The 14822-nt window shown below is 35.7% G+C and overlaps 1 protein-coding gene across 1 annotated transcript in view; it reads right to left on the bottom strand.

The window, feature by feature from the left end:
- ARID4A (AT-rich interaction domain 4A) overlaps window positions 1-14822 on the bottom strand; it is a 48547-nt gene that overhangs the window by 23306 nt on the left and 10419 nt on the right. The window contains exons 6-11 of the mRNA XM_083837168.1: window positions 8926-9005; window positions 8723-8817; window positions 7987-8119; window positions 5979-6058; window positions 3995-4071; window positions 2145-2308 (exon numbers count right to left, since the gene is read on the bottom strand). Coding sequence (XP_083693294.1) covers window positions 2145-2308; window positions 3995-4071; window positions 5979-6058; window positions 7987-8119; window positions 8723-8817; window positions 8926-9005 — 629 coding nt within the window. The remainder of the gene's footprint in view (window positions 1-2144; window positions 2309-3994; window positions 4072-5978; window positions 6059-7986; window positions 8120-8722; window positions 8818-8925; window positions 9006-14822) is intronic.

Raw genomic sequence — 14822 nt, forward strand, 5'->3', positions numbered from 1 at the left:
ATGTATGGTAACAGTTGAATCAGGAATTTGATTGAATGGGCCAGAATGACAGTTCTGCTCTGACAGTCTATAAAGATTAATATCTATCCCCTGCTACATAGCTTCAGCATGAAGATGCTCACCTTATTTTTATATCTCTGCCTGTCACCTGGAATTAATGGATTCCACAGCTTTTCCTAACAGCACACCTACCTGTCTGGAATCCTTCGCTTCACTACTCTACATTTAGATTATTCCTTAAAAATATCCCTATTTCTTTTATAGAAATGCTTTTTTTTTTTTCTTTAAAAAAAAGCCACCAAGCTCCCCCTCCCCCTTCTTTGTTTGAAACACACAGCACTTTTATGCAATAGCCATGAAAAATGATTTTAAAAACGAATACTAGAAAACCAGTATAGCAATCCCTGATTTTTAGTGCCTGATATTCTGCAATTTTAGCCAATGTTAATACAAACAGACCAGTACAGACTGCAACAGTTCACACCCTGCAAAATGTGGCCTATTCAGTCCTTTTCACTGCAAACAGAGGAAAAAACCCAAAGGTTTTTTATATTCTACACACATTTAGCCTTGCATTTATCTAACCAGACCAGTATTTTCATACAGACATCCACTCCATTTTGCAGAACACTGTTATTAAGGCACAAAATTAACACCAAAAATAGATTCTTATTGTCTTTTTTTACGTGGAAAGATCTACCCTGGTTGCATGCTCCACCAGACAGTTCACAGATCAGAAAGCTGTAAAATCTACCTCAAACCCCCATTCTCAACAAAAATGTTAACATCACCGATTAAAACACAACGTCCTTACCTATGAGCTGCATTCTTTCAAACGTAAAAATGCTTTTATTTCCTTTCTATCTAATCTGCCCAGTGCCTGGACATAATTTCAGCCTGCCTTCCAAATATTTGCTTGCTTTCTCTCGCACTGCACGGCATCCGCAGTTACACGGCATTACTTACATTCTCTTCCATATAAAAAAATCAGACATTACATGAAAGGAAAAAAAAAAAAAAAAGAAAGAGACAGCCCATTTCAAAGCATCTGGCAAGCCTCCCCTGGCGGGCGGCCAAGGCTCAGCTAAATCTTCCCTCTCCGGGCGAGCATGCTCACTGGAAACCAACAGAGTGTTGCTGAGGCAACACCGTAGGCAGCCTCCAAGTATGAACAGCCATTCTGTTTTCGCTGTGACAAACCGCATACTACAGGGGAAGTGAAAGGGAAACGATATTTGACCTTCCTCGGAAGACAAACTTCGCCGTGTTTTTCTAGAGAAAAGAACCAAACGTTGCCAAGCGCATTGTGAAAATTACCAAAAACGCGAAGAAATGCACCCAGACACAACCGAGGATGCACTGCCCATCCCCACCTCCCCCCTCCACACACACTTTATTTCTAAATTTAACATCAAGGTTAAAAACAGGTAGAAGAAATGAAAGGAAAATATGCAAATACATTTTGTTGACATGAAACCTTCACGAGAAAGGAACAACTCAAAATATTCCAACACAGAAAAACATTTTACCATAAGTTTCAACTGAACATTAACCAGAATATTCATCCACTTTGTCCCATTCCTAACCTGTAATATAACCTGTAATGTTCAGAAGAAAACCCACTGTGACTCACTTACAAAGGTAAGTACTGCACTGCTTTCAGTGTCTTAGAAAGCAAATAGCTTTAACAGCCATTATGCGCTACCTCACTCTTTGTCAAGCTTCTATTTTTGCTTCAGTGGTTTAATTCGACCTTTTATCAAACTAATTTTCAGAAACAAGCTACTTTTTATGTAAACTACATATGAACTACAGAAGAAAAAATACAAAGCTACTTTTACTTAATACTATAATTACTACTATTTGGCTCAGCGTCAATTTCTTGTTCATGTTTCTCTTTCACCCAGATTCTTTCTATCACTCTTCTCCGCCTTGATTTTTTTTTTCTTTACTTTACATACTTCTTTACCTAGCAGATAACAGCAGGAAATCTGCCACTGTTCACAAGTACCAACAAAGAGGATGGGAGCAAAGGGAAGATGAATAGGTCTAAAAACACAAAGTGAGTAAGTCTGAGGGTAAAATGTTGGACATGCACATTACTCTATTACCTTTGAGGAATGACTGAAATTGTCCAGACTTACCATTACTTCTTCGTTTTTCTCTTCTCTTTTTATTTCCTCCTCATCAGTTTCTGCCGTAGCTCCTTCTTCATCGCTGCTAGAGGATTCCATAATTTCACTTATGTCCATTTTCCAGTTCCGAGGAACACTCTTTGTGTTGAGAAACGTGCTTGCTTCCTGTAGCCCTGCAGAAGAAAGGGCCCTGTTTTTACCTTATCCAAAGTATTCATAATCACAAAGCATTTTTGAATTTCATGTTCTTGTACATTTCAATGTTAACTTAAACCAAATGATAAAGTAGGTACTTCAGTTTTAAAAGATCAGTCTACATGCTTTATATTTCAAGACAGTCAAATTTTAAAAATCAAGTACCAGTAAGTCAAGGAGCTTAGATCGAGAATATCCATTTGTATTTTCAAGGCATATGTCCTCATGAACACTAGTTTTACACCTGTTTATTTACACAGCAAAGACAATCACCTATACTTATTCACATATGTTCTGTGCAACTGTGAAGCTGTTCTGTTTCTGTATGAAAGTAACAAATACTGGAATAAAGCTATGAAGAAAAAAAAAAATCACAGCTAAAGTACCATAAATTTCTTTGTTGTTTACAAGTTATTTGCATCTTAAAGTTTAGATATACAGATAATTTGTTTAAGAGAACTGCGTTGGAACAGAGAAAAAATAATGAATACGGAAGTGATGCTATGGGGAGAGGTCAAACTTGGGAATACCCCAAATTATTTTTCAATATTATATTATATATAATATATATATATCATATTTCAATGGGAATACCCCAAATTATTTAATGAAGAAGAATCAGAAAAGCATCCAAAAGAGGGACATACTGCAATGAACCATTCACAATATTGCTGGAGAATAAAATATTTAACAGCATATTCAACAGCTGCTGATAAAGAGTAGCCTTTACAAACTTGTCTGCTCTCTTCTTGAAACCATTTTTACATTTCATTTCTCAATGTCCCTCACAGCCAACTGTGTTTTGCATTAAAAAAAAAAAAAAAAAAAAAAACACACAATCCTTTCTTCAATTTACCTTAAACTTTTGACTGCATTGAAGTTCCGGTATTCTGAAATAGTTAGTAAGATATATGGGAAATCTTAATCAAAACCACCTCAAACTGTCTTACTTGAATTATGTTAAATCCTTACTTGTAAAGGAGCTGTTCCACACCTTGACTCAAAATGGAGGAACCGTTGGTGGCAGGTTTGTTTTTTTTAATACATGTTTTAAGTTTTTTTCCTTAAAAAATGTTATGTTTTGAGGTGCGACTGGAATGAATAGCACTAAAATTTTAAGAATGATGTATATTAAGGTGAGAATCTGGCCTTTTACAAGCTCACTAAAAACATGAGTATTGTAGTCACATCATCCAAGCATTCAGAAAAACCAACCTCTGTAATTATACTCTTAAACATTAATCACAGGCTATTCACAGAGGCTATTCTAATAAAGTTTACACCTTGATGCCTGGGTATTTTTCACGTAAAGACAAAGTATTTTGAGCTATAGCACAAAACTGTGGTTTTAGGAGAGGTAACTAAATATTCCATTGTTTAATGACATTTCAAATACTGTACCTTCAAAATATTCTCTTCAATTTGCATGAATTTGGAGCAGAACAAAAGAAGAAAGTCAAATCAAGTAAACAACACTTTTACTAGTTGCTCTATTGATAAGGCAGCTGTATCCACAGTTTCTCTAATTTGTCACATTTAAAATTGTTTACGAAATATCCAAGAGCATTCATCTCAAAACAACATGTGGTTACTAATTTGCAAAAGGTAAATTACTATTGTATGATTTTTTTTTTTTTGTAAATCTAGAATTTACTCTAATTTACCTTTTTTAGGGGAGGACTCGGATTTTGGTAAGTTTAGAGCATCTAGTTCTTTGATGTCTTTTCTTGCTACTGCGTAACTGAAAAAAGAAGAAGGTTCTGTTATTTTCATAACACAGTAAAGCAAACACAGTAAAGCAAGTGTTTGACTTCGAAAAATAGCAATTTCTAAAAATTCTTGAAATGTATTATTCGCTTTCAAGCTCCTAACAAATAAATGTGTAGGGCATTTGTCATTGTAAGCCACAATATAAGATTCAAAACCAGGATAGTTTCCAACATTCCTCTGAAATTCAGACACTAAAAGAACTCTTAAAATTAAGAAAAGTTTGTAAAGTTTCTGTATCTAAAGAAAAAAAAAATTGCACAAATTTGAAAAGTTAAAATACCCGACATAGGCTGAAAACACTTTCCAGATTTAAAATGCTCACACCATTCAACAGCTGCTACCCAAAATAGCAATTGAGTTAAAAGGAACCAAACCCTCCATTTTCAAAATGCATTTCGAGTAGCACAAAAGAACAGTGAAGCCAGACTCACATATCTGCACTGATACATGGTTGATGTTTATTTTTAAATTAAAAAAGTGCTTTTATAGCAAAATATACGGAAGCTGCTTTGTTCTAAAATTATAATAAATATTCAGTTACTGAATTACTACAATAGAAATGCTAACCAACCTGCAAGGAAAGCCTTACTAGTGAGTTATTATAATAAGATTTTTTTCTTCTTTCACTATATTCAGAAAAACTGGAGTAAAACCTCAGGAATTGGAGGCCACCATTTTCTGAAGTTAAAGCCATAATACTATGGGAAAAGTAAAACAGAGCAAGGCTGCAGGTTTTTCCAATAACACTCTACCTTTGGTATTTAAGGAACCATACGAATCTAGAAGGCTGATGATACAAGTCTACATTAAGAGGCCAGACTGAATAAAGCCTTCAGCTACCTGAAACGTGTTTCAGTAACCAAAACCTCACATGCTAGTCAACATGAAGACTATTAAAAATCACAACTTGTTCACTTTGAAAGAGAGAAAGGGGGGTGACAGGTGGCCTTCACCAAGGATGTTAGTTACAATATGTTGAGACAGATGCATTAGAAATGCTTTAGAAAGAAGATGACAAATAAGGGGAAACAGCTTTGAAAAACAGATTTGGTATTCTTTTGAATTTGTTATTCCTTAAGTAACATGCATCTCTCTCTTTCTCTCTTTCCTCCTTCCACCCACCCTTTTTTTGGAGGGTGGGGTGGGTGGATGGAGAGGGAACGGAAAAGGTAAGATTAAAAGGACCTTTCTTTCTTTTCCCAGAACTCTTGGTCCAGATTCTATAAACATTTTAATTAAACAGTTACTTTACATTCACTACTTTAAAAAAAAAAAAAAAGTAGTTTTTTTTAAAGTTTTTTATTTTTGCCATTTAAATAGCAATGTGTATCTGGGCACTCAAGGTAATGGGACAATCAGATATTGAAACCACTGCAACAGGGGCCTGTAAAGTTGTAATAACTAAGACTTTCAGGGTAATTGTTAGAACCAAATCACAAATTATACAAACACATTACAGAACAGGAAATACTTAAGGTTAACATCTGGTTTTTTTGAATTTGTTAATTTTAAAGACACCAAAACTGTACCAATCTGTAATACAAACACAATGTAAAGGGTAAGATGGGGAACACAGAAGAAGAAAATAGTTGAACTATGAATGACAAGGGTTAACAAAAAAAAGTATTTCAATTCTGTTGAATTGAAATCAGTCATTAACCAGGTGTGTTTCTCAAACCACACAATATTTCTAGCCCTTAAGTGGTAAGCCATTTGCTTGCACTTTTCACTAAGAAACTGCAACAGTCTACAAGCAACAACATACAAAATTGCACCCTTTTGGAAATTTTGGAAAAAAAAATGTTAACATCTTCAGAAGTAATGTCTTATAAAAAAATGAAAAAATGGTAAGTCTAATAAAAGTTAGCTATTACTTACAATTTGGAATCTGCAAAGGATCGAACTAAACACTGGTCCTTTTTCACAGTGACGTCATCATTACAGCTGGGAGATACAACCTGAAGTTTCAAATAAAACACTTTTTTTAAGCAAAAAAGAAAAAAAAAAAGCTTATCTTGAAAGGACTGACAGCAGGAAAATAGCTGTTTTCCTGTTTCTTCTATCATAGTTACCAGTTCTGAGAAAAGAAACGTACTACAATATGCATTACTAAAGCCAACAATAACAAATTTCAAGAAGCAGTTTATCACAAACTATTTATTTACTCTACTTGTCATGTACAAGCTAGAAAAGTTTACTATTTCATTTGTAAACTCAAAAAGTACTCTACAGGGGTGACAACACGGAATCCTGTTAATGCACTCAGCTTTTTTCTCGTGTTCGTACAAAAACCGTTTAAAGCATCTATTTAAAATGGAAAGTCACAAACCCACTTATTTTATACCAGCATCTGATCTTAAGCAGTCAAACTGATAGCTAAGTAGCAATTTTTTCTTGGGTGTGAATAATGTAAACCAGTACAGATTTCATTATTTCACAGCACTATCATCTCCAGAAGTCTAAAAATGTGATAAAAATGTGTTTGCAGTATTTGTATTACCACAAACACGTTTATGTTCTGTTCTACACCATGTATGGACAAAAACCATGAAATGCAGATTGATCTACCAGAATTCAGTGGAAGCTGTGCCACCCCATTCCAATGAGGCAGAATTCATCCCCAAACCACAACAAGACATTACCGGTTCTCAGCTAGCAAAGAACACAGCAGGTACACGGCTTCTACGTAACTTAATCCCCTGCCTGGAACCACGTAAAGTTAAAATCTGCCGTTAGTGAAGGGATATACAGCAATGAGAACACTTGTAACAATACCACATTTCACGTTTTTAACTGTGGTATAGTTGGCTAAGTAAGTGTCAGCTATTCACCCTACATTACATCATTATGTTCTCTCAGGGAAGGGAAGACCACTAGCCAGTGATTAGTTCATTACCTTTTGATATTAGATTTATGTAGGGAATAAAATGTTAAACTAAGTTGGAAGATTGCTATAAAGCCAGGCCCTTTCCATCTAAGGAAATCAAGATTCAAAACAAAGGACTATGGTATATTCAGTTACATAAATGAAATCTGTAAAAATTAGTGAACGAAACCTGCCTGTTTAGTATTCCAAGTACTTTTTTAATTTAAAATACGCACATCCCTGATGGATGACAGAAGATGCATATTCAGCTTGTCTAACAAATTGAATACTAAAGCTGTCTACTAAAAGTTTACTAAAGAAAGCAACTTTTGATATATATATCTATAAACTTTTTTGTGCTTACACGCAATCTCCAAGTGTCTGTCTTTACAGTACAAGCCTAGTCACTTGAATTTATTCAAAATATATTTATTGTTAGCAATAGCAATGAACATCTGTATCCTACACTGACTGCTATTTTTATTTGACTGTCAATTTCTAGAGCTAGAGAAACTAGCGATTCACGTAAATGTAAGGATGAAAGGAACTAATACTTCAACTTAAAATGCAAGTCTAAGGAAAAAGGCAATCATTAAACACAAAAAGATAAAAATTCCACTGCACTTAAGACTCATAAACCTAGTTGCTCTTTAACTGCCTGGGAGTGCAAGTCCTAACTTACTCTATTTTTAGTAGAAAAATATCTTTGCATACCAATCATTTTATGTGCAGTTTTGAAAGACTTAAGAGCCATTAAACTGTAAGTTATACACAAATGATCATCTTTACTCTCCTACTGTTCACAGATACTGCAGAATATTCGGATTTTTAGAGAATACAAGCAGCAGAGTTTAGCCTGACTGCATTCACAACTTCGCTATGAAAGTTGTGAATTCTGCAAACTTTCCTATCCAGGAAAAGCACTATAAGAACAATGCAACAAGTCAGATGACATTCTTGTAAAAATAAAATAAATTAAGTACTATGACATTAGAGATGTCAACGCTTTAAATCACTTACCAATGCTGGATACCAGTCTGACTTCTCAGAATTACAAGTCACACTCACAACTTTGCCAAGCAATTCATCATTGAGACGCCTTTTATCTTCATCCTCTTCTTCACTACTTTCTTCTTCCTTTTCATCTTCGGTACTGAATTATTAAAAGACACGGTATTTTAAAGTTTTCAACTGAAGTTAACATTTGAGAGCAAATACAGCTTACAGCCAGATCTTTCTTGCTCTTCTGCAAAGCTTCACAAACAGAATTTTAAGAGCTGAAATTGCTTGAAATATTCCTGAATATTAAGTGATCTTACTTAGAGGAATTTGGTAGAAATTCTTTCTAAGAAGTAGCATTTTGCAAGAGCAGATGTTGGAATTGGAGGCATGAATCAGGTTTGATTGTGTATAGATATGAAACAAAGATAAATAGTCTCTACCCTCAAAATTTAAAAGCATCTTTTTTCCTACTTTGCACAGTATAAAGAAGGTTAAAAATCCTATGTATCTTGACAAAAATTCCTATTATATGAAAGAAGTATAAACGTTCTGAAGGCTACTAAAAGGGAAAAAAACATCAATTCCCAATTACTGCTAAGATATGAACACATCTGAATGAATTGAATTACTTAAGTCCATAATGTGTGCAAGCAGCTTGCACGATAAAGCTTTCAGACCATTACAGCTTCAATGGTACTACTACAGTTTTAGCAAAGGACTCTAAAGGAAAGGAAAGCAACAGAGCACTACTCACACAGGAATAGAAGATCTCCTTCCTCTATTAGATTTCTTCCCAATAACTGGGGTTCCAAAGTGCTCTGGATTGGTTAGTGGTAGCTGGTCAAGTGTCTACATGGATAAAGAGAAAACAAAATTAATTTGCAATTTCTTATTATATTAAAAAAAAAAAAAAGCTTGTACTACTTAGCTTTCAAAGTATATCCATCATTGTCTTACCTCACTTTCTGCAAAGTGCCTTTCTCCCTTCAAGCATAATGAAGTTCGTCTCAAGGTCCTTTCATCACCATCATCAAAAACTAGAATGAAGTCAAGAAAACACAATGGCAGAAGATGATCAGATCTCCTTCCCAAGCTGACAAAACAAGTCAGCTACTATTTATGTCACGATTTAGAATATTCTCTAAAACATGATTTCAAAGACCTTCATTTTAATGTTTCTTTGGTTCACAAACAAAAGGAAGGGTGGTATTCAAGATTCAGTCTCAGAACAGATAACATTTTCACAAAGAGATTCAAGTCAGTTCAAAGTAAGGCTTTTGGAGGCAACAGTCTCAGTCTAATTTAGACGTCCTACTTATCAATACATTGCACTTCTTTGTAACATAGCTATTGGCTGCACACCAGTTACTATTACGTAACAATCTTTTTTTTTTTACGATTGTTGTTTTTAGCCTATCCATTTATTCCATACATTCTTCATTTTAATTCTTTCTCTTCCTACAAACGACTCCTCAAAAAGACAAATCAATGGAAAGAATTCCAAGTGTGATAGTTTTTGCTACACTGTCAGTACTGTGCTACCAACAGCCTGAGAGTACTACAAACTTGCAACTGTACATCTAACCGATTCAGAAAAAGTATAGAAAGAATAGTCAGACAAACATGAGTTTTAACAGAACAGGGTAAGTCAAAGGAAGTTCCATTAATTTACAACATGCAGCAAAAGAAGGCTAGGACACAATGAGTTTTGGCCAAGAAACATCTACTATTTAGTAGGTTTAAATAAAACATTTTCACAAAGATTTCTTTTAAGAGAAGGAAAGAAAAGATATTAATCCCCTCCCCATCCTCCCCACCCCTACCCCAAATTTTATTTTGAAGATTTTTAAATGGTTTGGTACCTACAATTTGTAGTCAGCAATAATATTCCTTTTAACTTAAGTAAGTCACAGAAAGAGTTTGTATTTTAAGATGCACATGATGTTTTGGCAGTCCTACATCCCTCGGTTCTGGTTCAGACCCCTCTGTCTGAGCCACACAAACAAGCTCTTCGCAGAGAGCAGAGACCAGGTGGCTGCAGTCTGGCATTCCAGTAAGGTAAAAGTTTATTTGTCCGGGTCAAAGTGCAGAATACAATTCTGTATTTAAACTACTTGAAACATGCTTTGTCCAGTAGTGAACCTCTTTTTTTTTTTTTTTAAAAATAAAGTTTAAAGATTGTTGTGCTTATCAATATGATAATTTTGACTTCCAGTAAAAAAAATAAGAAATCCCATGATCTAGCAGGAATATGGAATACATGGGTATTGTTAGCAGGAACAGTTTGGTTACAGCAAGAAAAACAATTTATTTGTCAAAAAAAAAAAGAATAGAATAGCCACATTCTCAAAATCTGAGATTGAATCCTTAGACTGGAATAATACTACAATAATAGCTATAAAAAGGTATGAGCACAAATTCAGTTCCACTTACAGGAACCTTAAAGCTAAGATAAGCTTTAAGGTTCCTAGATCTTCAGAGTAGAGATACTGCTGTGACATGTTCCACTACCAAATAATCTTAATGGCTTAAACCATAATATAGCAAACATGAAGCAAGTAACTTTTTCCCCTCCAAAACCATAATATTTTAAAACCAGCAGATAGCTATAAGCCTAATTAGCCATACTAGTCAATAATCTTTTCGAAAACTTTAAAACAGAGATACCACAAAGACCTGTCAACCCCAGTGTCAATACACTACTCTCAAAATCCTCTAGTTCGGTTTACAGCTTCAGGAAACCACCGCTGATACACTTTGCACTAAAAGGGAAAACAAAATATGAGGCCTTCCTCTCAGCACTGTACATTAACACGTGTGTATGTGTCTGTGTATATATATATGCCACTATATACACATATATGTATATATATATATATATATATATATATGTGTGCCACTCCTTTGAAGTTTGAGTTTCATTACCCAATCCAAATGTATCACTCATGATCTCTCTACGTATACTTTGATATCAGTATTTCATCAGGATATTTTAAGTTTTAGGGTGTTCAAAAAAAACAGCAAACAAAACAAAAATATTTTACGGACCCTGCAGTGCTTGTCATTTCTCATTGGTCTAAAGAGGTTTAAAAGCAGATTATCATCATTATCCTTTACCAAACACGTTCAGAACTCATTTTTCACAAATTTTAGGGGACAGAAGTCTGGGGATTAGAAACAGGTAACTTTATTGGAAACCGCAAACAGAATCTGATACGTGACAGCGAAGAAAAAAAATCAGCATAGTTTCTCCCCACTTTCAGAAGCTCTATTTAATTAAAACTAGCATAGTATACGAAGAAATCAAGCAAACCATTCATAAACTGAAACAATTTTCAAAATGAGGACAAGGCATGAGAGGGCCCTAACATTTTTCATGTTTCAAAGCCATGCTTATTTAATTGCTTCAAGGGCAAAATGAAACTTCCTTTGACCATACAAGATTTTTTTAGATACCTAAGAAATTCTCTGCTCATTCTACAGCAATTTATGTTGTGGACACATGCAACAGCACATGCAACTGACCACATGGTTGGACAACTCAGAGCAAGGCAATATCCTTGCAGAACAACAATGTACATTACAGAAAATCAGAAAGAGGAAGAATTCCTTAACCAAATCAGCCGTCATGTTTTATGAAGTGTCAACAGAGGAAGGAAAGAACCATTTTTCCATATAAAAATATAATTTGAATTTCTAAAGTGAAGCAAAACAAGTCTCACAAATTAACTGCAATAAATGAAATATTTTGTAATTGTAGCTACTTTAAACTTCCCTCCCTTCTAGTGAAAGTATTTAAGTCTTACTTAAAAGGTAACCAGAACCACGCATCGATATTGTTAGCACCTTTAATATATATACCTTTCCAAAACTAAGTAAAGGCCTTGTGGTTTCCACCTCACTTGCTATTTATGAAAACTCTACTTTACAAGAAGTACTGCTCATATTACTGCCACCTTTTGCACGACATTTTAAAGCAAGTCCGAGGTGCTTGTCTTTTCAACGTATGGGATGGTATATTAGGGATTTCATGAATAGGAGCAGTAGGTAAGACAGCAGAGTGGTTTTGGCTATTCAGTACGTTGACAGTCTGACAGCAGTCGTGGCAGAACTTAATGCACTCAGGATATGCTATAAGCTCCAAATTCCTTCCACTGTTAAACCACACCCAGAAGTAAAAGTGCTTAACTCTAGTTAAAATGCTTATTATTAACAAAGAGACAAATTTAAAAAATGATAAATTAATGTTGAACGACCTGTATTAATTGTATAATTATATATATTGTACAATATATATACAATATAGTTTCTTATACAATATGTATATATTGTATAATAATAAAATTAATTGTATTAATATTAATGCTTTATCATTTCCCAAACAAGTTGTTGTTATAACTCCAAATTCTCTGCCAGCAGGAATTCTACAGGTTGTTCTCCATGAGAAAGACTTTACTGAACAGAATCAGTTGTGTAAAGGAGGGATGGAAATGGGGATGGAAGACAGGGAGCTCTCTCTCCATACACATGTAATTTAGTCATCAGAGGACGTATTTACAGGGCCACAATATTTATCTTAGAAGAGGAACTTACAATCCTGTCCTTCCAAAGACGCAAGTAAGAAAAAGCAGAAGCCCTTTACGTACCACTGTTGCCTAACCTCGAAGCGGGCACGTACTTGTGGCGATGGGGTGTAGCAGCATGTACATCTGGAGAGAGAACGACACACACGAGCAGGAACCTAAACCTACTACTGAAGAGTCAATCTAACAAAGTAGGGATGACAAGAGGAAAAGCTGGACAAGAGGCCTTTCTTCCAATACGTGTTATTTAATGAGGAACACCGACAGAAGGAAGAAAAGAAAAAAAAAGATGACTAAGCAGCGCAGCCTGGAGGAACTGTCCCTGTTATAATGTTTGTTCTAATTCCGTTCCCAAGATGCCCTATTTGGAGCTCAATATGCTCCATACAGAGCATATTTAAACAGTGGAAACAAAATGGAAAAATTCAAACTTTCACTGCATCCCTTGTCAATAATAACAGTAAATTAACAGAAATCATCTTTTTTTCCTGCTTGTGGAAGCCTAGGCAAGCCAAAGCTATGACAGAAAAACACAACTCTCCACTGGGAATCAATGCAATGCTTCCAAAATGCTAGTAATTTGTGAGCTATCCGAGATGCTATCCATGAACACATCCACAACCCCGTGAAAGCTTTGTAGCTTTTTGGTTTTCAACTGTGCAAAAAATATAGGGAGTACCAGGATGAGTACTTCTCAGTTGATTAAAAACTGAGTACCTCCAAAATGCATTAAACAGTGTAACTTTCCACACGCTACGGATGAGCAGTGTAGAAGGCCTTATGTGCCTACATATGCCATTAACAAAAATAATATTAATCTTCTTCTCACCAAGATGCTGTCTCAACATCTGTTCTCCTTTACTTAGGGAGAGAGAAAAAGCAGAACAAAGCAGGAGACTAGTGATAACATCCTCATAAGAGTTACAATATTACTCGTACATAGAGCCATCAGTCTTACCAGAACAAGGCAGTCTTGTAATAGACGAGAGAATATGGAAAACAACCCTCAAGGCTGCATCTGCTTGCTGACTTCAAATCCAACAAGTTCTGGTACTGCTGTTGCCCAAAGGAGGAGAGGTTCTATACAGCATAGCAAGTACTTTCATCTCATTCCCCCCTCCCGCTGAAAAACCTTTAAGTCTACCAAGACAACAAAGGCACACACCAACAAGTAGAAACTGTTCCTGTGCCACTGCACACACTTACTTATTTTCACTTGCTGCCTGACAAAATAATAGTTTGTGAGCTACCAGAGATGCTATCCACGAATGCATCCACAAACCTGTGAAAGCTCCGTAGTTTTTGTTTTTCAACCATGGAAACAATATAGGAAGTACCAGGGTTCAGGCAATACTTGTTGAATGACCTTGGAGCCAAGGATTGCACTAATCAATGATTCATCTTTGTAACAAGACGCTGCAGAGTATTGTGCTACCGTAGAGACTACAGAATTCAGTGTTCTGTTTGTGTTTTTTTTTTTAAGGAAAACTATTTTAAATGAGCTTCAGTTCCTTTGCAGAAACGTATAGAAATACAGCTGAAGGCACAGAAGAATGAACTTGGAGAGTACTCATATAAAACTATCACCTCACAAAAACCTACTGCCTGAAACTGTTTCTTCTTTCCTGAGATGTTACAGTAATCTTACTATTGTAACACAGAAAGAGATTTAAAAAAAAAAATCTACCTCCTGAACATGTCCGAGTACAAAACATGGTGCTGCTCTTCTCCTTTCAGCTTCTTCAGAAAGCAACGAATGCAGTTTTATATGTGCCACGGATACACTAAATTCATGATACGCCCCACAGAAGGATTCCAGGTAAATATGGGATTTCTTCAAAATCCACCCAAGCAACATTTTGGAGACAGAAAGAGCAAACTCACGGTGGGTGAGAGAAGTCCGGAGCACCAGCTAGGTGGGGACAACCGGACAGTTTCCCTGCCACACTTGTCATTTAGGATTCCGGGATGACACACACACAGCCAGAGGATGAAGTGATGCTTCTGGGATGTAGTACTCAACAGGATGCAGGGAAGACGGACTGGTCGAACTGGCCGCACAAACATGACCTGTGCTGTGCACATACTACGAGAAGCGTGCTGTTGATGTTACAAAAAGGCAAACTAGCAGGACTCTGGCATGGATAAAATCAAGTGTCTGTCATGGCTCTGATAGCTTTTATCACCCTTCATAGAGGAATAGGGCAAGTTAGGAGCTTCAAGTTGTAGTGGAGACAGGACCAAGTGAATTTTTCCTCTAAGTAGAAGTAT

Source organism: Anser anser (assembly GCF_964211835.1).
Source record: "Anser anser genome assembly, chromosome: 5".
Lineage (NCBI taxonomy): Eukaryota > Metazoa > Chordata > Aves > Anseriformes > Anatidae > Anser > Anser anser.